Source organism: Dipodomys ordii, unplaced genomic scaffold (genome assembly GCF_000151885.1).
Source record: "Dipodomys ordii isolate 6190 unplaced genomic scaffold, Dord_2.0 Scaffold40, whole genome shotgun sequence".
NCBI lineage: Eukaryota > Metazoa > Chordata > Mammalia > Rodentia > Heteromyidae > Dipodomys > Dipodomys ordii.
Genome location: NW_012267256.1, coordinates 2688247 through 2714871, shown reverse-complemented (window position 1 = coordinate 2714871; position 26625 = coordinate 2688247). Strand labels below are relative to the sequence as shown.

The 26625-nt window shown below is 38.0% G+C and overlaps 1 protein-coding gene across 1 annotated transcript in view; it reads left to right on the top strand.

Moving 5' to 3' along the window:
- Positions 1-26625, top strand: part of Tle4 (transducin-like enhancer of split 4) — a 155074-nt gene that overhangs the window by 58875 nt on the left and 69574 nt on the right. The window contains exon 5 of the mRNA XM_013018387.1: positions 5347-5421. Within this exon, the coding sequence (XP_012873841.1) occupies positions 5347-5421 (75 nt within the window). The remainder of the gene's footprint in view (positions 1-5346; positions 5422-26625) is intronic.

Below are 26625 nucleotides of genomic sequence, written 5' to 3'. Positions count from 1 at the left end.
TGTACTTCTCATTGTTGCATCAGATCCACCTGTATCCTTAAACAACTGGTTTTTCCCCATCTCCTCCACAAGTTATACTGACATCAAATATAGTTGTTTTTTTTTTTTTTAAGCTATTGTTCACGGAGCCATTTTGACTTTTCTTTCTCATCCTGTTTATTGTTGATTCACAGAAATGTTATGTGTGTTTGTATGTTGAGTGTTGTTACCTGGTGTTTGTTTATCAGATCTAGAAGTTTTGAAGTGAAATCTTCAGTCATATAAGAATAATATCTAATATGCAAACAGGTATTTGTCTTCTTTATTTGGCTCCCTTTTATTTTTTTCTCTTGTTTTATTGCTTTGGTTAGGAATTCCTGTACTAAAATGAATTAGGTGTGGAGATGGTGGATATTCTTGTCTCATTGTTACTTTAGAAGAGTTTTGTATGTGCTTAACTGTAGGTGTCAAGTTGTACTGAGGTAAATTCCTTTTTTTTCCTAGTTTCTTCAGAGCTTTTATCATAAAAGGATGCTGAAATTTGCCAAAAGGTCTCTCTGCATCAAATGAAGTGATCATGTTATTTTTGTCTTTGATTCTTTTTGTGTGCTGTGCAATGTTTATTGATTTGCCATTTTTGAACCATCCTTGCATCCTTGGAATAAAACTAACTTGATTGTAGTATATGATTTTTTTTAATGTGTTGTTGAACTTGCATTTTATTGAGAATTTTATGACTTTATTGAAGAAACTGACCTATAATTCTTTTTGTTGTATTCTTAAACCCAGTTTTGTTTTGAGTGTAATACTACCTTCATTAAATGAACTTTCCCTATCTTTTCCTCTGTCTAGAGTTTTTGTCTCTTCATGCTTTATTCACAGAATTCCTGAAAGCCGTTAAGGTCACAGTTGTCAGGTTAACTTCCTTAGGGAATCTTTACCCAGCCCTGAAACTAGATTTAAGGTATTTTCTTGATAAATTGTTGCATGACATCCCATAATTTTCTTATGGAAGTCATCCTCAGTAAGGATGCACTTGTGGAGCCTTTCGAGGCTTACTAATTTATGGACTGTTTTCCTTGGTAGAGTTTAAACTCTGGTATCTGGGGCTGTGGTCCATAGGGCTCATCGTCCAGGCTTAGTACAGTGTCTGCTGCACATTTCGTGCTCAATAAATACTTGAATAAGTGAAAAACAAAGGCTTTCCTGGTGCTCCAGCAAGTGTACTGTCTTCCCTCCTGAAAAGCCTTAACTGTAGTTTATATCCTACATTTCTGTGCTATAAAAGGTGCCCTTACGGCTACGGTCCTGTGAGAAGCAGGGCTAGTATGTCATCTTCTTGCAGCGTCACACAATAGATGTGTTTGTTACAAGAATTTGAGTTTATCTTCTGTCTCTACTCTTCTACCCCTGCTTTTGTCAATATGTCGCATATTTCTTTCTAGCTGTAAGTTGGAATGTAGTGGTTTTTTAAAGTACCTTTAAAATTACTATTAGAAATACCACAACTATGGCGTGTATACCTAAAGTATGGATATGTATGCCAGCTATTTCCATTGTAATCAAAGCTAATACCTTAAATTACCACTGCACACAAATTGGTTCATGAAGGTCTGTTCTCCAGTAAGCTTTTTTGACTTACTGGGAGGTGGCGTTGTTTTAATTTCTCCCTTGTAGAGAAAAATAGTTCACTATTTTATTCATTTAAGCAGACGTTACAATAATTTTGTGATGCAGAAAGTAACTAGTAAAAATAAATTGATACATGGGATTTTATTTCACAGTCATCCCTCCCCTCCCAATAATACCTGTATGCCTAACATCATAGTATTTTCAAAAATCAGCTTCAGTGAGATACAATATACTGGTTTTGTGTACAATTTAATAAATTGACAAACTTACACAACCACAATTTGCTTTTTTATGTTAAAAGTAAAATATTTGTAAATCACAATGTAATAAAGAGTAAGCAGGGCTGGGAAGGTGGCTCAGTGGTAGAGCGCTTGCTTCGCATTCTTGAAGCTTTGGGTTCGATTCCTTAGCACCACGTGAACAGAAAAAGCTGGAAGTGTTGCTGTAGCTCAAGTGGTAGAGCGCTCGCCTTGAGCTTAAGAGCTGAGGCCCAGAGTTCAAGCCCCACGACCTACAAAAAAAAAAAAAGAGAATAATAAGACATTGTTTTCTTCAAACTCCCAGTTACCTATACTGATTAATTATTGTGTTCTTGGTGGCATTTTATTTGATGGTGCTAATGGGACATTCAATCATGGGGCTCATATTTGAATGAGTAGCTTGAGCAATTGGACAGAAAATAGGACTGTTGTCTTCTGCAGATTGACTGCGGTGGAGTGTCTGTCATCACTTGAGGGGATAAGCAGGAAGTGAGGCAGGAAATGAGGTTAGGGTGGAGTGAGAGTAGATGACAAATTGGGAAGGGGAAGTAAACCGGAAGAGATGGCTGACATAATGGCAAAGCAATCAGTGTTCTGAGAAGATGTGAAATCCTTGATTTATTTTCTGAGTCAGAAGGCTTATTTGTTAAAACCTATGGATGGAAATAAAATGTTTCCTGGCCCACTTTTTTGGGAGACTTGGGGCTGCATTCTCAAGTCTTCATATTTCCCTTTTTGTGATTTTTTTTTTTTTGCTCTTTGTTCCTGAGTTTTAATTTTCACACCTTGTCTGGGTTCTTTAGTGGGTGGCTTCTTGCGTCTGTGGGGTAATGTGTTTACTGTGTGGTGGAGTGAGTAATATCGGGGTGCTTTGAGACCTTTCAGAGCCACAGGGAAGAAGCATTGTTTGCCTTATGAAGCTTCTGTTCAGAAAGCCCTTAAGCAGCAAATGATTCACGAGTTGTGATCAGAAGTAAGAAAGTAGAAGTCTACTTCTGAAGTGCAGGTAGAAATTACTAGCCTATGCGTATTTCTATTCAAAGGGCCTAGCTGAATCATGTTGCACATGGTCATTTTAGCTTTGTAGCAAGTTTCTGTAGTAGCATCTGATAAGGGTTCTGGCTCATGGTGTGAGTTTTTTGTTTTCTCTGAAACACTGCGCTTGATTTTAATGTGGATCCTCAAAGCTAGCCCTACAGCCTAAGGGACCTCTGCCCATCTTAGCAATTGTCTCCAGTTTATGACGCAGGACAGTCTTCATGGCAGAGAGGCCTCAAGTAGATATATTTCCCAGATCTGTGTCATGTAACTATTTTTGAATACTTAATATAGAGTAGATAATAATTCATGAAAACAGGGCTGTTTCAGTAGATAGAGAAATGGCAGTGTAAGAGCTTCAGCACTTGAGCAAATGAGTACATGAGTAGAATGAATGATATGCTTGTTGGATGTTTGTATGATCTTGTATTTCAGCTTCTTGGAAGGTTTAAGTAGCCTTTGGTGATTGTTCAACATAAAATGTGTGAAATCCCATCACAATTTCCTCCCATAGTCTCATGTGTAATAGTAAATGAATTTCAGGAGCTCTCCTTGTTTTTTTCCCTCTGCTTTGCAAGTGCTGCTCTTCCTATCACTGCTCCAAATCAGAGTACCTATATGTTACCTCTATGCTTTATACATAGTAAGGTCTCAGGAAAGAGAAAGAGACCTGGTTCTTGGTCAGGGTAGTATTTATTTAGGGAATCTGAAGTTACATTGACTATGCCTTTCTTGTCTAGTTTTATCATAGGAATTTTACTTCAGAGAAAGAAAAAACAAATTATTTCATTTTGGCAAATATTTTATTAAAGAGTAGACAGATGTTAATAAGACTGCTTCTTGCTAAACTTTGTGTGTGTGTGTATGTGCGTGCACACGCGTATGTGTGCGTGTATGCATGCTGGTATGGATTCTTGAACTTGGAGCCTCGACTTTCACATGGCATTTTTGCTTGAAGGTGGCACTGTACACTTTGGCTTCTGTGGGATTGCTGCCTAAGCTCATGTTTTGAAACTGGAAATCCTACAACTAAAAAGGTCAAAAGTGCATAGTGTAAAGTTCAGTGCCTATTAAAAGCTGAAAAACACAACCGTCTGTTATCTGACATTTAAAATACACATTCCTATTAGAAAACAAAGATAGGAGATCTATGTTTTATACAGATAACTAGGGCAGTTACTTTACCACATGTTCTTCTCCCTATTCCTGTACAGATCAGGGGTGGAAAGTGTGGGGGTCTTCATTAACTTTAGTAAATATCTATCTGAGGGTTTTAGAATGGGGAAACAGGTAGTTGAAAAGGAATTCCACATTTGATGATGGCTCTTCGTGTGCATAATTGAGTTTCTTGCTTTCTTGGTGAAGAAAGTAGTAAAGTTAGCTACATTTCTAAACTGAAATGAACCACAAGACTTTTCCATCCACACAGAGGGATTCTTATTTTACAGCACAGTTCCTTTGGTTCTTCATTTACTAATCCAGATTGACAGACCAGAGTCTTATTTTAGACTGATTGTGAGTCGTCTGGATATCAGATTGGTTAAGTGTATTTAGTTTCACTTTGGGGATACTTGGCATTTGTATGTGTCCAGATGTGTGTGAGGACTCCATGTAGAGACTTGTACTTAATTTTCCCACCATTGAAAAAAAACCTGTGAACATCATTTCTTGTTTATTCTCTTTGTATCTGAATTATGGATGGAAAATTTTTTCCTGTATTATCAATTCTAGTTTTTCTAAAAAAAATTTGTCTTAATTTTTCCGTTACATTAATTAAAAAAAATATTGACAGTCCTTATACTTCAGTTGTACAACTTTTAAATTTTATCCTTTTTTTTTTTTCTTGCAATGCTGAGGAATAAACCCAGAGCCTTATGTGTGCTAGGCGGGTGCTCTACCTCTGAGCTTCATTTCCAGCCCTGGTATTTGTAATGTGCAGCCCTTTATTGTAGATTCCAGCATGGATAGTTCATGTTCCCAGAGGACACATTAGCATTGAATTCTAAATGACCTTGTAGTCTCTATTACAACAATCAGGAAAAAAAATTAAGATAAGTACATGTAGGAAATAATATTTTTCTATAGCTGACAGAGAGAAAAGGGAGAACGAACAAAACAGAAAGATTTTTGTTAATACCAGTGGAAGATGTTTAGTCAAAGTTCTCCCCTGACTTGAAAGCGAAGTTGCAGCTGATAGTACCAGATAAAGGGGACCATCATTTATTGGGGCACAGATGGTTACCACTTGTTACTCTCTGCATCGTGGACCTAAATGTACCCTCGATACTACCCATTTACCTGTGGCTTTTATTTGGAAATTTGGAAAAGCCCCAATGCTGTTTTGCATGTAATTGAAGTTAGAAAACATGTTAGGAAAAGCTGTTCTGACTGAGTAGAAAACAAATAATTGTATTCTGTTTCTGATCTTCATTTATAGCACCAGCAACAAGTGGTGCAGGCTGTGGAGCGGGCCAAGCAGGTGACCATGGCAGAACTGAACGCCATCATTGGGGTACGTGGCCTTTCCGTTCTAGCTCTAATCTCAGTGTTTATCCTCAGCTCTCTTGCTTTCTCTTTAAAAAATTTATTCCAACAAAGGCACAAAAACAAAACAAAAAACCCAGCAAAAAACAAAAACCAGTAGATGACCACAAAGTAGAAATCAACAGTTTGCCTTTAATATCCTGAGAAATTTGATGGCTGGTTCAGAAAGTTGGGATCACATTCTTTGTGATTTTAGTTCCTGAAATCTCTTCCCTAAGGTGGCTGGGTTGTTCTTTTTCCTATTTCTTTCTTTTGCAATCAGCTTCTGTTGTTAACCTAGGGCAGAAAAAAAGGTACAGATTGCCCTGATGTTAAAATGACCTGATTTCTTCCATCTTTCCTCAAATGATGTAGCCTGTCTTGATAGCATTTTTAGTGAAATATATATTTTCACATCTCCTCTGCCACTTTTCCCCCCTGTGATCAGTGATTCTTATGGGCTAGTGTCCATTTGTAGGAGAAATAACAGGTGAACTCCACACTTTTGAAAAATTCATTGGCTTAGAACATCATTCTCTAGCAAGTAATAGTGATAATATTGCATAGAAATCCAGTTGGACGTTATAGGTTTGTGCAGTCAGTCCAACAGCACTTAAATTTTTGTTCTTTCAGACTAAGTTAACAAGTAATAAAGTTGTGTGCTAAAGAAAACTTAGAAAAAATAATGAAGCCAAGTAGTCTTAGTTTTAAAGAGCACAATGTTCATTTTTATATGGTAAAAGCAGTTTCTTACCTTTTTCTAATGAAGGCACTACAACTATCCTTTTCTCTTTCTGCCTCTTCCCAAATAATTTCTTTTGTGTATAAATTATACAGAAAAGTCTTCTCTTTTTTCCCCTTAGTGTATCAAACATATTTTGAAATGCTAATTATTCCATTTACTTTCATTAAAATTCAAATTGCTGAGTGAAGATGTGGATAAGGGTCGCCTGATAATCAATCCAAGTGAAGATATTGCTTCAATTATGCCTCTGTCTTTTAACAAGGAAATCAGAACTCTGGGAACACTGCATTGGTGCGGGCAGAGGAGTCTGATTGTAGCTTGTTCTTTAATGGGCTATTTGGAGCTCTATTTTGTGTCCCTCTGACCACAAGAAAGAAATGGTAGTAAATTAGCAGACATAAATGGAAAAGAGTAACCTTTATTTCCTCCAGACTGCTCCTTGAAAGATGAGGCTGAATCAGAAATGCCACGTAAGAACCTGGGGTAGCATTTATCATACATTTTCTAGCGTAGACAGGACTCGGGGGACATGGGGATGAATACATTTCATGATTAGTTTAATTTCTTTAAACGGAAGAAAACAGCAATATCTTATTTTTATTTAATGAAAGAGCTTCCATTTTAATAGCTAAGCATGCATTTATATACCAGCTCTGCTTGATTGAAGTGTTGGTACGTGTGAGTGCATAGTGCTTGTTAGAATGGTATATATGTTTTTGTTACTGTATCTCCCACAGGTCATAAGTGATAGAGCCTGCATTTGTCACTGTATGATCTAGCGGTTATAGAAAGAATGTACAGCGTACAGTCCAGTAGGAGAGCTTGCAGAGTCATTTTTAGCTTTGCGTATATCATTTGTGTGAATGGCTAAAAGTTAGCCATTCTACTTGATGTGTGATTGACAGCCTTTTCTAGAAAAACAAAATGCTGTTGCTGTTGTTGTTGTTTGGGATTTCTTCCCTTTTTTTTTTTAGTGCTGAACAATAAGATTAAGTTTAAAACCACATTGTGTTGGATGTTGTTTAAAAATGAAGAAAGACATGTCATATGATGGGTCTGTTTAATGTCCTTTCATGTCTTATTTAACATGCTTTCTTTTGAATGGGATGACGCATTGCCTTTTCTTAGGGGAATGACGATTTAGATTGGCTTGTAGTCGAGTTACTGATGTTTCCTACATAAGGATTTAATTGCTAAAATAAAGCTAGTTTAATTTTGTGATCCAAAACTTGTTCGAAGAACTAAGTAAACAAAACTGCATACTATTAAAGCAGCATGTGCTGTAGCTGATAGATCTTGGATCTTGTAGGCCTTAAACTATTTGTATTTGGACAGAGAATGAAGCAAAATCATATAATCTGGTTGTTCAGAAAAAACAGATTGCAGAAAGATTAAACAAGCCCAGCAGTTTCAGGGAACCACAAATCTGAGTGAGAAGGAGAGTGCTCAGTTGCAAACTTAACTTGTTGAATTTGTGCTGTTTTAGTTCCCTTTGCCTTTCCCAGTCCTGGTAGTGCCTCTTTGCCTAGGAGTTTTTGCAGACGTAACATTGTGGAATTTGGAAACACCTGCTCTGTGTCCTCTTGTGCATTTATTACTATATCTTGATGTATCATTTTGAACAGCTACCAAAATGATCCACCAGCCTGGTTTAGCATGTAGTTGGCAACGCGTCTTTGCATTGAAGGAATGACAGTTTTTCTCCCAAAGGCCCATCTAAGCCCCATGTAGACCTACCTTTATTTATCTCTACATAGGTATCTGTTATATGCACACACCATCCAGAGAAGAGCAACTGTTCCCATATTTGATGTAATCTGATGAAGTACCTTTTTAACTCTGCAATATTATTCTACCTTCTTTGGTAAATGAGCGGAATCAGTGATCCATGCAGTTTAAATGCACAGTGCTGGAATGAGCCCGAAGCCTGGAGAGGCGGCTGTTCTCCTGACAAGAAGCTAGTTGTGTTTAATGGAATGAAACACAGTTATCATGATTTCTTTCACAGGTCATGTGCAGTTTAAAACTGTTGATAGATGGAAATAAGTTAAAGATCATTTATCTTTTATTTATAAGGAACAAAACCAGGGAAATTCTTGTGTTGTTTTTTGATAGCTAATGTTTTGTGTGTGTGTTTTTTTAATCATATATCTATCCTTGAAGTGTTTCCGGAGGTCCCCCCAAATGAGTTGGGAATGTTATGTGTCTGGTTTGATCTGCCATGTGTCCTAGTAGCCACTGTTTTTAAATTAGAATCTCTGCAAGATCACACTGTTGGAACAACACATAAATTGTAGTTTTAAATCAGTAATATGATCTAATTAGAAATGATGTTTTCATTTCCTGTCTTATTAAATTGAGTCATCTGACTATCTTAAAATGGCTTTTAAATCCATTACACTATATAATCAGCGCATGCTGTGTGAATGCGGTTACGCCTAATAAGGGAGGCTAACTTGAAACCCATAAGAATTTTAACAAAGAAACGACCATTAAGGAAAGGAGTTTGTGAGTATGTACTTTGGAAGGAAAGTGTTTGGCTTTTAAAAATAGAAAAATGCAATTTTTTAAGTCTCCCCACCTTCTTTATTTAACCTCTCTAAGAAACAGAAAATGATAGAAATGCATGCATTGAAATAAAAAGCAACCCCCCCCAATAAAAAAGAACCTCTAAGAACAGGTATGTCATGGTGTTAGAAAATGCAGTTTAGCAGTAGAAATGCTGAACCTCAATTTTTAGCAGTGACATTTTAATGATAGGAAGTCTGCAAAATTATTTGCCATCAATTGTGAAGGCAATAACAAGCCTTGGTGGTTTTTCACACTCTCTGTGTTAAGTGCTTTCAGAATGACAGCGTAAACTGTGTTAGAGAACTCCAAGGAAGTAAAACTGATTAAAATGTTCATGCTTGAATGGGGCTGATGGAATAGTTCATTTGGACTTTCTCTACCTCCTGCAGCTCAAGCTGAAATATTAAAATTCAGTGGATTTAAATCTCTCTCCTCTCAGCTCAGGAAAAAAACATTACATTTTAATAGGTTTTAAACCCATAATTCATTGGTTTGGAGCAGCACTATTAAATCTATTTAAATATTACTTGTATTACTAAGGAAATGATTTAAATGACTTTGCCTTACCACACTATGTGTTTGAATTATTTTTAAGAAAGACGGTATCTTGAAGGGGGCTATCTCCCCTCTTAGCGCTTTGTTTTATTGTCTCTATCATATGATTGACCTTTAAATTGTGTATATGTGTGTGTGTGCATATTTATTTATTCCAAATTAACATTACAGCAGAGAGTCTCTCAGTGTGGTAATTGAAAAAAAACTGATATCCTACCTTTTTCCTTATGGGTTTCAAAATAATCATTTTAAATTTCAGAGACATGTCGATGAATTATTACAGCAGTTTACCTTGTTACTTGTTTAGTTGTTTTTTTTGTTTGTTAGTCTTTGTTTTGTTTTGAGGCATTACCCTGGGGTGTCTGGTTCTCCACGTATATCTGAGGCTGGCCTCAAGTTTGGGATTCTCGGATGTCAGCCTCCTCCACATAGACACATGCCTCCAGGCCATCGTTTTGTTTCTTTGAAATGAAATAGCCATTAGGCAAAACATCTCAAAAGTGTAAATGTTTGGAGATAAAAACTGTGTGTAGATGTGCATGCCCCTGTGTGTGCGTGCGTCTGTGTGTCCAGCCCTGCCGAAGTGCATGAGATGTGTGGACCTTAGAGTCTCTTATAAAACTTGAAATTAAAAATACAAGTTTGGAGCCGAGCACCAGCTACTCAGTAGAGTACTCAGAAAATGCCGGAAGTGGTGCTGTGGCTCAAGTGGTCGAGGCTCAGGGACAGAGCCTTGGCCTCGAGTGAGTTCAAGCCTCAGCACCAGCAAAAGAAAAAAGAAAAAAAAAAGTTTTTTGTTGTTTTTTTTTAACAGAAGCAAAAATGTAGTAAGCATGCAAGGCAGTATTTTCATGTAGCCTGTTTTGAGCCTGGTGATGTCCGTAGTACTGAAGCCGTGTCCTGGGTGGGTCTCCCTTGTGCCCCTGAGTACTTGGCTCTAGTCATCGCCAAGGTCCCAAGGCTCAGTGGGAGCACAGTAGGAAGAGCTTGCTTCTGCACCAGCTCTTTTTGGAGACCCTTAGTGTGGGAATCCACTCTGCCAAGGGCTCCAGCTGGGTAGAGAGCATCAGTTGCCCATCAAAGCCATCTGCAGCCAAGTTCTGGCCTTCCACCTACTAGAGGGACTAACACTGAGGATGTGTCTTCATAGGCATCAAGCTCTTTAAAGAGACTTGGCCCGTAGGTAAGTAATGGTGGTCACACACAAGAATCGTGGCTTCTTTTCTGATGCTAGTACCATGTGTAAAACTTTACTCTTCAAGACCTCAGCTTTTACAACTTGAGCTTCCCACTGTTTTTTAATCTTAAGGACACCTAGGGGTGAGCTTATCTTGTGCTTCTCTCCATTTCCTGTCATCGGTGTTTTTTAAAGTGTACATAATATGGAATGGACTTTTTTAAGTGATCTATTAAAGAGATGGATGTTTTTAGAGTGTTATCTCAGCTTTGTTACTGTCTTGATTTAATGATGTGCCTGGAACTTAAAGGCTTTCGAGTGCTGGCCGCAGATTTTATCGTATAGAAGTTTGGGGAAAGAGGCTGGCAGGGGGCATGTCCCTTGTGTGTTTTGCCCTTGTAAGGACCTGCCGGCATGATCTCACTCACCAAGCTGTGATGGCATTAACGCCAGTGTAGTTTCTCATAGCCCTTTTTACCATTCTGTTGGAATGTTTGCCTCTTAGGCTGCCTTCCCTTTTTTTATATTGGATTCTTTCCCTTGGAGCAAGGGGACTACATTATTGAGTGGTGTAGTTATAATCTAATCTTCGACCCTAATCTGATGGGGCTGTAAGAGACAGTAATTTCCTTTCATCTCACAATAAAGATTTTTCTCATTTAAATAATTTCTGTAGTTCAATTTCTACTTTAGGAACTCTCCTCCACCCCACCCCCCCAAAAAAAAATAAAACACTAAATAAGGAACTGGATTTCTAATTTGTTGCTATGGTGTCCACTTAGGTTCTGTTATAAAGCTTCTTTGGAAAAAATTTCTAGAAACCAGTTAATTCCTCATCTCCCAAACTGTTGGTGCCTTGAAGTGCTACTATATGTCTTTGTACTTAGCTAAGATCCTTTTCTCACCAATAAATGTACTTTCATAGTTCAAAGTGTTAAAAAAGTTTCAAAATTTGAGTGGGTATATCGAAGGCATATGGGCATCGGTATCCGCTGAGAAATAGTGGTCTGCAAATGTGCATTCATTCACACCAGAGCACCAGAGACTGGACAGATCAATTCTTGGAAGCAGCTACACAGAAAAATAGGCATCACTCAGGTTAGCTCACAATCTGAATTTTAGTCTATTTTTTAATTTGGATTTTACACCCTCACCCAACCCCCAGCTAGGATTGAGAGGAAGCTCCGATGAATAGAAAATGCATAAACCTGAATGTCATTTACAGTATGACCATAGGGATATATCAGTTTGTTTTTTTGTTTGTTTCCATATCTTGGAGTTCATTTTGATTAGCATCATCTTATATGGTCATATGAATATAACTATTGAGCTATTCTGCTCATCTGCTAGAACTATCCTAGACATACATTAATTATTACAAATGGGAGAAACCATGGAGCTTACGTTTTCTTTGGGTCTGGTTTACTTCACTTAATAAATTTTTTCCAAGTCTTTCCATTTCCTTATAAATCAGGTGATGTCATTCTTTCTGATGGAAGCATAAAATTCCATTGTGTCTGTGTGTGTGTGTGTGTATACCACATCTGAAAAGTTCTAATGTATAAAATTTATGAATGGAATGGATAATCACAAAGTACATCCAGTCTAATAATATATGACTTTGTATGCCTCTGTTTTGGCATTTGTATATCTTCATTATAAATTTGTAGTCTTTTGTGTTAGTTATTTTTTTTCCAGATTAATCCTCTCTGTAAATGTCTGCTTTTTCTCTCAATGGGTAACAAAAGAATGAATGCTTATTGGATGTGTTTGCTCTGCGTCAAGTCCAATGTTCAATATTTGTATGCATTATTTTGTTTAATCTTCACATCAGCCCCATGTAGAAGGAAATATTATCTGAACCTTACAAATAATGAAACCAGAAGTAGCAAGTGGTTTTCTAAAGGAGCCATATATATGGAGGAAGTAGCAGGACTGCAGTCCAAGTTTCCAGTGCCTACTCATGTAATGTTTGAAGCTTAAACATCTTGATCGTAATTTTTTAAATAAGTTTTTTATTGTGAAAACACTGTACAGAGGGGCTACAATTACACGAGCAAGGTCATGAGTACATTTCTTATCAAGCATTGTTGCCTCCTCCTTTGTTTTTCCCCTACCATCTCTGCCCTCCCTTCTCCACAGCTACACTCCCCTCCTCCCCCTAAATTGTAATGTTCATTTTTTTTGACATCCTATCTATCCCTTATTTGATCTTTTGAATTTGTGTTCTTTCTTTTATGCTGGGGCCACATTCTTTGTACCTTGGAATCCACTGTTAGAATTGTCCAGCACTGGGGCAGAGGTGGGGGATGGGGAGTTAGAGGGAAGGGATGGTAAGAGGAAACAAAGGAGGAGGTAACAATGCTTGATAAGAAACGTACTCATTAGTGTAGACCAGAAATACGCTTTTAGTACACCTTGCATTCATAATAAACCTATTTCTGTAATACGTACCATATGGAATTATTTCTTTCTGACTTTCCATTTCAAAATGTCTATTTTCTGATTTTTTTCACAAGCTGTACAACAGAAGATCGGTATCTGATATTTGCCCAAATAATAAATTTTTGGGGTCTAAAAAAAAAAAAGAAACATACTCATTACCCTGCTCATGTAATTGTAACCCTTCTGTATGGTATTTTCACAATAAAAACACTTATTAATTAAAAAAATGTAAAAAAGGATATAGAGAGGAGAAAAAAGAATTGTCTAGCACCCTGCTGCAAGGAAAATCAAAAGGTTTGTGTGTGATGCACATAGTAATTAGGTAGCCTAAATTATATGACAACCAAGACTTGTGGAAACACCACTACTGAGAAAGTATATTGAACTTGAATTTCATGCTTCAGTATTGGGCTGTCCATTTAGATCCCTAAAATATTTGCATAATTACAGGTATGTGCATGCAGGGGAGGCATGTATTTTTTGGAGAAGAGTGTTTATAATTCCCAAAGGGTACTATGATGCAAAACATGTTAACCTATGCATGTAAGATAGTACTACTATGATTTCTTATGCCAAGAAGCAAAATATTTTATGGAATGTATGTAGATGAAAAATACTTACCTATAGAGATGTAAGGAGGCATTATTCAGTAATTCAGAAATCAGAATTTGTAATGGATTTGCATCTAAATTTCATCCAGAGAATGAGAGTTGATTATGACATATTAGGGTTAGCTAACTATGGGAAGGACTGGCTAAGGACAGGAGTATGACTGGTAGAAAAGGACAGCAAAAGCGCATACCAGGCCAGGAGTGGCCAGTTGGGAAGAACTTTATACATTAGTAGCCATAGAAATTAGCCTATGTTTCAGGTAATCCTATTGCTGCAATTACGTCAGTTTTATGGTAAACTTCATTCTTTTTCTCTCCTGTTTCTCTCTTTTTAAAAAACCCTATCCATACTGGAATGACAGTTACTAATAGTAATAGTCAAACTTTACATAATAGTGCTGACTTAATAAAAATGAGAGCTCCCAACCTCCCTAACTAAGTCTGAAGAAAAGCAAAAAATGACACATTCTTGAAGTGTAAGCAGCCCCCTATGGTTAGAGTGTTCCTCGTAATTCTCCTACAGTTTTTTTTTTTTGTTGTTGTTTTTCCTAGTAGATTCATAAACTAGGGAAGAGTTTATCTGAGACAAGATTGTCTTCTGACCAGTGGTTCCGAAGCAAAATGGCAGTCATATTGTATTTTTTTTTAATTTCCCTAGGGTATTTCTGGGTTGACTCAAAGCATTTGGTAGACACAGCCCTGCCAAATTAATATCTGAAAGGAGAAGCTGTTGTGGGTGAAAAAAAACAGATCAAGGTCCTTGTTGTCTACGTGGATTGAAGTGCAGAGCTTGTTTTCATTTCTTAGTTTTTTGGGGGGGAGGGGGAGCTTTTTAATGGGTAATAGTGTCAGAAAGACCTGTGGACATAGATAGATGTTGAGGTAGGCTTTTTTTGGTTGGTTCTTTTCTACAGTGCAGGCTAAAACCTTTTAGATGACCTTTCTAGTTTTTCTTAGAGCTGAGCACATGACCAACCTTATCCATGCCCATGAGATATAAGGAGGTGCGTTTTGTTTTCCTTTCTGCATTTTAGCACAGTTATATCATAATGTGAGGTAATACATAGAACTGTAGCTGGCACCTTCTGATGAACGACTGGAGATGATGGCAGTTATAAGAAGTACAGAGTTTATCTTGAGACTTGAAATGCCAACTCATCTAACTCTACACTGAGCTGATTATATGAGTAATAGAAACCCTTATTATTTACAGTATTTTTATGTGGGTTCTCTTTAACTTGAAGGAGAACTGTGTTATCTGATGTATATTATAATACTCTGTGTATACATGCATGCTTACATACATAGAAACATATGTGCATATATGTCCTTATAGTTTAATGCTGCAGTGACTAACAAAATGAAGGAAACAGCTATCTGGAGGCTGGGCCTAAGTGAACCTTCACATGTCTAGATAATGGATCCTATCCAGCCATTACAAGTGACGTATTTAAAGTAGTAGTAGTTGTTGTAGGGGACAATGTTTTTGATACACACTAAATAGGACAAAGACTAAATAGCAACAGTCTAAGCTATAAGATGGCTTGATGTTACTTTCATTTAAAACGTTTACATATTCATTGAAAAAATACTGAATTGATCCACTGACAGTATATTAGTTTTTTCTTTGATCAGTAGGGTTTTATTTAACTTTTCACTCTGCTTGTCTTCAGTGAGCACATTGCTTTTCTTATTGGAAAAAAGAAAAATAATTACAAGATAAATTTGTATTTCTGTGGTAGTTCCTCATGTAAGTGGTTTAAGCTTACTTTGGAGCCAACTTTGCAAGAAAATTCCTTTCCCCTACATAACCATGTGGCTTGTGCTGCCTTCAGAAATGTATTTTAGCTTCTCTTCTCCTGTACTGATACACCCTTCCTCCAGGGTACTGTGGTAGGATTTGAACTCTGTACTCACTCCTTTGTTGGTGTTTTCTTCCCTCACATTCTAGCTGCTTTCAGATCTAGTCACTACATAGCATTGTGAACTTTTAAAAAAATGGAAATATTTTTATGTTCTTTAAAATTGCGCATTTTAAATACTTGTAAGTATGCAGACCAGTGTATGCTAGCTAGCACACACTAGCTTAAAATACTTACATGTCCTTAGGAAGATCTCTGTTTTAAGCTAGGTGTATTTTTTTTTAAGCTGAACTTTGGTTGCCTTTTAACTGGAATAGTCAGGATCATAATCTTTGTTGGCTATGTGTTGCAAATATCTTCTCCTGGTTTCTGGCTTGTTTTCTCGTTTTCTGTAAGGTATCTTGATGAACAGATGTTTTTAATTTGAATCAAGTAATAAATACTATGAATCTTTTATGGTTTGAGCTCTCTGACCCATTTAAGAAATCTTATTCCAAGATTTAGAGTACTCAGAAACAGATCTACTCATTTATGTCAAAGTAAATCAGTGAGAAAAAGTTGGAAATCAGACATCAGTAGCTACTACTGAAGGATAGTTCTCTTGTAGAGAAAAAGTAGAAATGAGATTTGTATATCTCATCATATGCAGAAGTCAGTAACAAGCATAAAAAGCACAACTTCACACTTTCAAAAAAAAACAAAGTAAGTCTGTCTCTTCTTTTGTCTTGGATTTCTTAAATTGGTTACAGAAAACTCAAACCATAAGAAAAAGATTGATAGTATTTATTACTCAGTTAAAATGTAAAACATCTGTTTCTCAAAAGATTCCTCACCGGAAAAAAAAAAAAAGAATACAAGCCAGAAACGAAGAAGATATTTGCAACACATATCCAACAAATCATTACGATCTTGATTACACCAGTTAAAGAGCAACTCAGGCTAATAAAGTGAAACAGAACCGCAAGCCAGTACCCCAGCCTTGGAAATCTCGTTATTCTTAACATTGAAACCCCTTAGTATCTGATTCCCAGAATGCTTATGTTGTGCCCAACTTTCCCTTTTGCTTGTTGGGTCATACAGATTGCCTTCTCCACTGCAGCCCCAGCAGGCACCAGCCCCTTGCAAAAGCTTTTCTTCAGCCTGTGTTTCTGCCCTTGGTCCTCTGTAAGAAGGTCTGGTTTGCATCCTGCTGGTCTCAGTTCCCTGAGGGGATAGTTTCTGTGAATGATGGCTCTCCCTTGGCCAGACCAGGGTCCTGATGGGTGGCAGGGACGTCAGTGGGCTGGGTAAAGGCCCGTGCTCCACTCCGGGGTGCAGCCCTCTTCTCCACCGGCCCTTACTTTGGATCTCAAATGTGTGGCCATAGCTTGGATTGTGTGTGTGTGTGTTTTTAATTCCTATTCAATGATGCTTATCAAAGTGAACTCCAAGAAATGGAAACGAGGATTTTCATTGTACTGTTTGTACTTATCTTTTTTCCCTTTAGCTTATTCCCTGCGGTCATTGTTGTTTTATTTCTGTACCTTTTGTCTTGTATATAAGTTTATCTGATTTGGGGACCGGAAGGGGAATCACAGAAATGGTGGGAAAAATGGTGAACCAGTGCAACAGTTATACTCACTAGACACTCAAAATGAACTTTACAACTTTGCTGGGGGAGAGGGGGGCTAAATGGGGGAAATGTGGTAGAAAATGAGGGAGGGGTAACACTGTCCAAAAAGAAATGTACTTTACCTTATGTAACTGTACATCACCTTTACAATAAAATTTAAATGAAAAAAAAAAACGAATTCCCAGTTAAGGGATGTGAGTGTACAGGGAAATCAATTCAGTGGCCGTGCCAAACATTTTAAAACATTATTAATAAAGGTACAGAAAAGAGGAGAAAATGTTAGTGCATTATAGTAGTATTATTTGGGGTTGTTAAGCTTTTTTATATGTATCCTGTACAAACATGCATATGTGCACACACTTGAAACACATAAGCTGGTAATTGTTGGAAATCAACTCATCTAGAAGACATTTGAGATTAATTCCACTTCTCAAGTTGCAAGATTTGAGGTTATTGAAGAACTTGAAGTAGGCTTTTTAAGCTGTACCTTTACTGTGTGCGGGGTGGAGGCGGGGATGGGGGAGTCGGAAATGGTACTACTGGAAGCTTGAACTCTGGTCCAAAACTCTGTCAGCTTTTTCATTCAACCACTGGTTCTGTGCTGCTTGAGCCATGCTATCAGTTCTGGCTTTTTTGGGGCGGGGGGAGGGTCACTTGAAAATTGGTAAATCTAGATCCTTAGATCTTCTGAGTAGCTAGGATTATAAGTGTGTACCACTGACACCCAGCTTGTAGCCTTGAACTTTTTAAAAAGTTTCAAATAGCTTTACTGAAAACCTTTACTGAACACAATCTCTTCATGATAGGACTCTTGTGATTAAAACACAGCAGAGTAAACCATTGTTTTCCGTACAAACTAGCCTCTGAATTTTTTTCCTAAATAATTTAAATAGGCCTTCATTCTTCTACAAGTAGAAATTGTATTTTTATTGTTAATTCGCTTAGAAGTGGCTGTCCTAGTAAATTTTCGGCCCATTCAGAAAGCATGATTACTCTTAGAGAAGTTAAGATATTATATTTGTTTTTAATTTTTCCCCTCCTGTTTTTTATTCTTATTTCATGAGTTAAACCAACTTTCAGCAGTGAAACTCTTAGTACAGATCTAATGTGATTTACATGTCGTTTTTTTCTTATTACCTGTCTTGTCCATAAGACAAGTCCGAAGGATATCTGTGACTTGTTTAGCATGAGAAATACATCCTTTCAGTGAACCTCTGTCTTGTGTTTCTTAAATGTACATCCTTCTCCTGCTACGAAGCCCATGATTGAAGTCACCAGGACAAGCTGGTCTTGAAAAGTTTTTTCTTACTCTTCCTACTCTTGTTTCTTTCACTTCACTTTTAGTTTTTGCTAGAGATTGTTAAAAAAAATAAATAAAGAACTCCCATCTTAGGGCAAGAAGAGTATATATGCTTTTCCCTATCCCCTACAGCAATAGGGAGATTGAGTTGAGTACTAAACCTTTGAGTAAGTATCACCTAGATTTACCCATTGCCATATTTTCACTTGTAGTTACGTCTGTGTGTGTATGTACACATAACTTGTTAAGTGCTGAACTATTTGAAAACGACAGCCACATTTCCCCATTAATATTGAGAATGTATTCTATACTCTGCATGCATAATTGCTGTATCCCCCCAGATCCATCCTTATAGTTCAGAATCACACATATTGTCCACAAAATATCCTTCATAGCACTCTTAATAGAATTTCCCTCCTAATCCAATTCATATACAGAAATTACTTATTGCCGTGTGTATTTTTTTTTACTCTAGACTTCAAACCATTTTTTATGTTAACATTTCAAAGATTCTAGACCAGTCATATAGGATCTTCCATAATCTGTATTTGTTCATAATTGTCTTCTCAAGTTTAGATTTAGGTTAAGTATTTTACTAGAATTATTACCCAGGTGATTGTATTAGTTATTTTAATTTTCCTTCTGACCAAATAGTTTGACACAACTTAAGGGAGGAAATATTTTATTCTATTTCGCATTTAGCTCGTGGTTTCCGAGAGTTGAGTCCATGGCTGTTAGGCCCATGGATTCTAAGTTCTTGTAGAGGTGGAGTGTAGGGTGGAAAAGAAGCAGAGGGTGAGAAAGGCATTTAGGAACTTGATGTAACCTTCACATGCATGACCCCAGGAACTTCCTCCAGTTAGGCCCTACTTCTTAATTTCTCCAGAAGGTTGGTTCCAAAATAGTGCCACCAAGTGTTCAACATGTGAGCTTGTGGAGGACATTTTATATTCAGACTTAGAACCTTCTGCAGGGTCTTGGTCATCTGATAATGTAAAATGTACTTAGTCAATCTCTAAAAGTCTGCAAAGCCTTAACAGGTCCAATATTCAAACCTCCAAATTCAAAATGTCTTGTGGGCTTACGGCATAGATACTCTGAGCGGGGAGCTCCTGTTTTGACTGTACATTTCAAAGGGGAGGGGAGGGAGCGCAAGAGAAAGGAAACAGGATGGACACAAGATTGAAATCCAGCAGGGCAGGCATCAAATCTCCTAGCTCCACGTCTAGTAGTCGCGGTACACATGTAGCGGCATGATCTGAGTGCATGATCTGAGTACCCATGGGCTTGGGTAGCCCAGGGGGGCTTCTCCAGTCACCACCCACAGAACTTCTGTTGGACTGGCTCCATTTGTGGTCCAGAATTTTCCCTTGCGGATGTTCTCATTTCTGGGATCTCCGTCATCCTGGGATCTCTGTGGTAAAGACGCCATGTCTCAGAGTGGCTGCAAGGATCTTGACCCTGCCACACATTAGCCTCTATCTGGGTATCTGGGTAGAAACCTTCATGATGGTGTCACTTTGAATTCTGTACACCTGCAAAACTAGCTCCGTGTGGACACCACCACAGGCTGCTGCCCGCCCCAGCCATCAGTGGACCCCATCACTGAGCATGGTGAGAGGAATCCTGGGGGAACAATTTTTGGATAGCTTTGTTCAAGTGGGGCATCTGGGAGATGCTCTCTTCCGCAGGGAAAGCCTCTCAACTGTTGTCTTCCCAGTGTTACCCTTCAGACTGGGATGGGTAACATCTGCAAAACTCCTGAAGGGCTCCTAGAGCAAACCTTGAAGCAGAATCCCCGGCTTGTTTTTGAGACTGCTGATCATCATTCAGATGCCTTTCTCAGCTACCAACTTGACAGAGCTTTTTCTGACCGTGCACCCTTTTCAAGTCGTCTCAGTGCTTTGCTAGGTACCTCTCATTCTCACTGCAAATCCACCCAGCAGCCAGAAATACCAGTGCCGTAGCTGATCTGCCACGTCCACTACTTCTTCACCTTTAAAGTCAGCCTCCGATAAAGTCTGCAGACAAATTCTTGGCCACCTTGTAAGATACATGACCTCTAGTTCAGTTTCTAATAGAGTGCGTGTGCTCATCTTGAATCCTCATGAGCCTGGCTCTCACTATCTGTGTTCCTGTTATCCTTTCTGGTCTTCTGAGCTCCTTCTGGAATTACCCACTGAGCTTTGCTTGCAACCTTCTAGTACTTTTCTAGCCCACATCTCCAGACTCTTCCAAACTCCTTCCACAAACCAATTCTAATGACTCAAGAAAACCACATGGTCAAGAGCAATCACCCAACCCCTTCACTCCTCAGGAGTCAGATTGTTTTTTGTATTTGTTACTTTTATCCTTGCTGTGATCAAAGAACTGACAGAAACAATTGAAGGGAGGAGAAATTTATGTCGGCTCACACTTTTAGAATTCACAATTGTTTGGTCAAACATAGTAGCATATAGTTAGAAGGCTGCTCACCTCCTGAAAGACAAGACAGAGTGACAAGGGTCTTGGAACATGACATAAGCTTGCAGAAAACTCATGCCTCCAGTCCCTTACCCTCCAGCGTGGCTCCACCTCCTGCAGGTTCTTAAACCTTGCCAAATAGTACACGGGCTGGTGACCAGCTGTTTAACAAAGAAGCCGATGTGGGACTCATGGCAGGACATACCTTTTGCTAGTGTAAACCCCATTAAGTTGGCTCGTTGTTCTTTTGACGCTTTCTGACAAAAGATGCTGTCACAGGTTCACCTGTCATTTTCTTTTTTCTTTTTTTTTTTTGTCGGTCATGGGGCTTGAACTCTGGGCCTGGGCGCTGTCCCTCAGCTCTTCAGCTCAAGGCGAGCGCTCTACCACTTGAGCTACGTATAGTGCCACTTCCACCTTTCATTTTCTTTTAGAGACCAAGATACAAGCACTGAATATGCTCATTACTACTGGGGCATTATTACTTCTAGAAACATATGTATTACGGTGGATTCTGCTATGGAGATCTTAGTAGAGGTGGCAATTTCAGTGGCAAACAAGAAAACCTCTGTCTGGCTTCCAGTTGGAGATGGGAAGAATCTACGAAGCACGGACTAGCAGTTCTGTCCTCCCCAGCTTCTGTTTGGTCGTTGATCACTCAGTTCTATTACCAATTGGGCACCTTTGATGAAAAGCCATTTTACTTTTTTACTAGCAGAAAGATAGCATTTCAAAAGACATTTCCTGCGAGTTTGATCCTAGTGGTGCTTTCCTACTTTCCTTGCCAAACTTGAAGCTGCAAGGAAATAATTCTGTGTTACTGAAAATCTAGTAAAAAGCTATTAACAGAATCGAAGCTGTGTCTACCACTCTATTGCTGTATATTTTTAGACATAATTACTAGCTGTTTTTCAGAATTAAATTAATTATCTTAATGGAGTACTTACTTGCTAAATTTGAAGTTCACTCCATTTTAATGTTTATTCTCCTGAATGGCCCATCAAGAGATTTAGAGGAAGAAAAAGCTTATTTTAAACTGTGATTTGTGCTGTTTGTTGGTGTTTTTGTTTGTTTCTGGTGAAATAAGGCATCCAAAGAAAATGATAAGCTAGGGAGATCAGTGAGAAGAATTTTTGCATAATCCTTCTCTGATATTTTTTTCCCTCAGTTGCAGTTGCATAGAATACGTTTATGTTAATGTTTAATTGGTACTAGAGTATGTCCTTTGCTTGGTTCTTAGGCTGGATCATCTGTCATTGCTGCTGTTCTTCTCTTCATTCTCCTTCCTCTTCTCCCCTCCTTCTTAGATTTGTTGGTACATAATTGTTCAGGATATTGAGTTATCAAATTATTTTAATAACATCTGTCTTGAACTAGGTACTCTAAATATACATTTCAATTCCTTTCGTGTTGAAAAAGAGAAGACACTTTATAGTTCTTCATGTAGGGATAAAGTAGTAAACATTTACAGGTTCATTGTTCTGTGATTGGTACCTACAGTGTAGGGGGTCAGAGGACCATGGGCTTTCTTCATCTTATGGAGAGGTAGCTCATTAGATTCTCTTTCTCTTGGCTCCTTGAATAAAATTCTAAGAAACCTGTCTTCTTCTCCAGAGGAATGTACTTTGAATTTTCTAACAGCAAAAAGTTTTAATTAATTCACCTAATTTTTAAGTTTTTCTTTCATTTTCATTTTGATTCTTGAATGTCGTTTGATATTTGGTCAGCTAAACACATTTTCTTTAATGAAGAAGAGTGGAAATTCAGCAAAGCCTGTAGTGACTTGTTTTTATTTTAAAAAGATGATCTCAAATATTTTGCTAAGTATCAATATGAATATTATTATTCTTGTTAATTATTATAGTAATTGCTGTAATATATATGCCTTGTACTCCTGTAGTAAATCAACTAATATTTCAGTACCTACATTTTTAATCATATACTTTCAGTAGTAAGTTATCATTTTATGTATGGTCATATATTTTGAAAACTTGAGCAACGTTATTCTGTGGGATACTATGGTGAGTATGCTTGTTTGATTTGATATTAAGTATATATAATGAGTGGTAACATAGTTTTATGTTAGGACATTAACCTCCCCCCCCCGATTTTCTTTATTCAAAGCATATTACATTAAGCAGTATGATTGTGACATTCATAAGATCTTTGAAAGAAATTTTGTTACAGTAAGTGAAAAATTAAAAAGCTCTAAATGTGATGTGTCCTGGTTTGAATTCTGGGACAGGAAAAATGATGTTAGTGCGACCATGAGAAAAATCTGAATAAAGTCTGTAGTAATATGCTCATGGTAATTTCTTAGTTTTGATGAAGTAGTTAGGAAAAATATTGTGGTTAGTAGTAATTTGTTTAAACACCTAAGAGTTTAGAGATACCAGACTGTAAGTCTGATCACAGGAATATCAGTTTTGCTCATTTTAGATCACTGGTGTTTATTTTTAAATTGTTCAAATGGAGAATTAGAGAAGAAACATCTAACTTATTTAAAATGTTGTAGATCAAGGCATTACATGAAATAAAATTCATCAGGTTATAAAATTTGTTCTGATACTGCTTTCTAATTTGTTTGAACACCTAAGGGTAAGAAATCTCTAGTACTTGGGAAAATCTCAGAGACATAGCTGTAATTAAAGGGTTTAGACACATGCACATTTATCCATATTATTTCTTTTTTAAAAAATTATTTGTGGTAAAGATGCTGTATAGAGGGGTTATAGGTATACATGAATAAAGTAATGAGTCCGTTAAGATGCTGTATGGAGGGTTATAGGTACATGAGTAAAGTAATGAGTCCATTACATTGTGTATAGAGGGTTATAGGTACATGAGTTATACATTGTGTTGAGCACTGCTATCCCCTTTGCTTTTTTCCTGTGTTATTTCTTGATGTAAATGAGGCCTTTTGCTTTCTTGGATTGTTGTGTTATATAAATGGTATTGGCCTCAAGTGCTGTCAGAATTGAGAGGCCATGGTAGAGAGTGCTGTGGGTCAGAATTCTGAGAGCAGCCTTCGTACAGAGGATGAGTAGCATGCCAATTCACGGAGACAGGGGTGAGCACTGTGCATGTGCGTGTGTTGCTGGGTAGTAAAACTGAGTTGTAGGGTAGAGATGTCTCGCGAAATTGACTAGCATCGTGGGAGAAAAGATTCCCTGGGTGATATTGTGCAGAATTCTGCAAAGTTAGGCTGGCATTGGTGTTCTTGAATGTGAAGACATTTGAACTTAACTCTTAGATAAAAGGGGAGCAGGGAATAAATACCAAAGAACTACTTTATTTTCAGTAATATCGTAGTTTTGTGCAGACTTTTTTCAGCGGGAGCAACTGAGCTAGATGCCAGTGAATACAAAGGGTCCTGAGAGTTGTTTCATACCTCCAGAGTTTCACAATCCACAGCAAGTCAAGGTCTTTTCTGCGCATCACCCAAAAGGTGATGCCTTTATGAGACAGTACATGCCAACAAATGAAACAAAGAATTGTATAGGATAGATAACCAGGTTGTTTGCAGAAGCCGTAGGGGGTCAGGTGAAACTAAGTTGGGTGATTGCCACTTAGGTAAGTAACGTGGAGATTTTCCTAAAATACATGGGATGGCCACAGCTGAGGGAGAACACTGCCAATTCTGGTACGGTGTGAGTTGAGTGGAGTGGAAGGGAGCGAAGACACGCGCCGTGATCAGCGTATGGGTAAGAAGAACTTGACATCTGAAGACCTGGGCAGAACTCAGAAAAGCCATTAAAATGTAGTGTGATTTCTGCTTCCTGGGGTCACTTCAGGCTCTCACATAGATGAGCAATTCATCTTGACCAAAAGGTTAGAGACGCTGGTAATTAAGCCAATTACAGGACAGTGACAGCCACGGAATATCTGGAGTTGTTCAGGGACCAAGGTGGAGAGTTGAAGGAACGCTAACACCAAGAAGAGGAGAAAGGGGCTAGTGGAGAAGAACTTCGGAAGAGACAAGAACTTGATTTCCTCCAAGCAAGGCATAAGGAAGAAGAGGAAATCAGTCTTTTTAGAGCTATTCTGAGGCGAACTAGAACCATTGGGAATTTCTAGCTAGTCTTTACTGTGGATGTACAACAGACAGACTAGAGGATATTTTCAGCTGATGAGACAATCCTGGGCAAACAAAAAAGGGAGGTAGTTAGTGTTTTGTTTTGTTTCATTCTTTGAGAGTAGAAAAATAAAACACTAGAGTCATTGAACTTATTGATTTTGGCAGATACTCCGTTCCTTTAAACATCTACTAAAATAGACATTTTTTAAATGTATCATATGATGTGTGAATGTTTCTTGTCTGCAATTGGCCAGGATTTGTGTCAGATGTAGAATCATGCGGTCTATAAGAGAGGAGATAAAAGAGACATAGATTCAGCCTCATAAATTCTTGCCAAATGAGCTCAGAGATAGGCAGTGGCTCTGTAGTTAACTAGGCCTGTGAAATTATTCGAGGAATTTAAAGGAAAAAGAAATGGAGCAGTTTTTGCCGATAAGTTGAATGATGTTTTGAAGTTAATTACATATATAATTCCTGTTTTCATGGATGTTATTTTTATATTCAGAAAATATATGTGCTCATACATGTTAGTCACTGAAAAATAATAGTATGTAAAAATTATGAAGATCATTTCAGCCACTTGAATGAAAAGCTGATTTGAAACATGGTAAGGAACAGCTTTGGCAGATGTCAGTTGTGAACTTGATTAATGGAACCTCTGACACTGCTCAGCTTTCCATTTTATGGAGATAAACTTGCCTTGGGTGTTCACATTTTAAGTGTATATAATCAGGAAAACAAGATGTGAGTAAATTGAGAAAAGAGCTAATTAATGCTATACTTTGATCATCAAATACAGGAAGTCATGCAGAAGAACAAGGAGACGAGATAAAACATCACTTTTTGTCTCTGAAATATATAAAAAAAGTTCCTCCAAGATCCTTCTTCCTAGATTAATTTCATGTTATAGAAAATTATGGAATTGAATTTTTTGTTTTTTTTTTTGTCTAGCATTGGCTGGAGCTAAACATGGCTTGTTTGAAGTCATGCTGAGTGTCCCTAGCCCTTTCTGCTGGCGTAGTGTTAGAGGGTTTTGTGCAGGAGGGATTCCTGTTGAGGGCTGTGTTGATCTTGCCAGCCCCCTTTCCCCTCCTCTTTCCCCTTTCCACTCAGAAGAGGCAGCCAGGGCTGCACACAGCAGTTCCTTTGGTGGAGGCTGATGCCGTCTCAGCTGAGGTCAAGCACCCCCACTCCGTCCTCTCTAGGGCTTTCTTTCTGTGTTGCTAGTGTGCTGGTAAAAATGACTTTAAACTCTTGTCAGCGCAGTTACTGGTGCATGCCTCACGGTCCCACTCAAATAAACCTGTCACAACACAGAGTCGGCCGCCAGAGAAGAGGATGAGGGCAGGCCTCGAGCTTTGCATTCGAGCATCCCTAAACGTGCACAGAGTGCCCAATTATTTCAGCATTATTGAGCACGCCTACAGGAGGACCCAAGCCTTGCTACATTAGATTTTCTTTAGTAATTTGCTCAAGTACCACTGAGGACACTTATAGGGCTTAAAACGGTGGCTGCAACCAGTTTCCTTTTCTGGGCTGTTAATTCCGGTTTTCTCTTTCAAATTAACTCTCTCTCCATGCTGTGCAGTGGGTCTAGGAGAACTGTTTTAACACTAATTTTCTCAATTTTCAGCTTTTTTTGTTCGACATAACTGCTTTAACAGTTATTCATGTATATGTTTTGATTAGAAATGTATGATAGCAAGGCCTCTTTTTTTTTCAGAACAAAATATAGAGGCTTTGTTAAATCCAGATTTCAGCTCTTGAAAGTTAC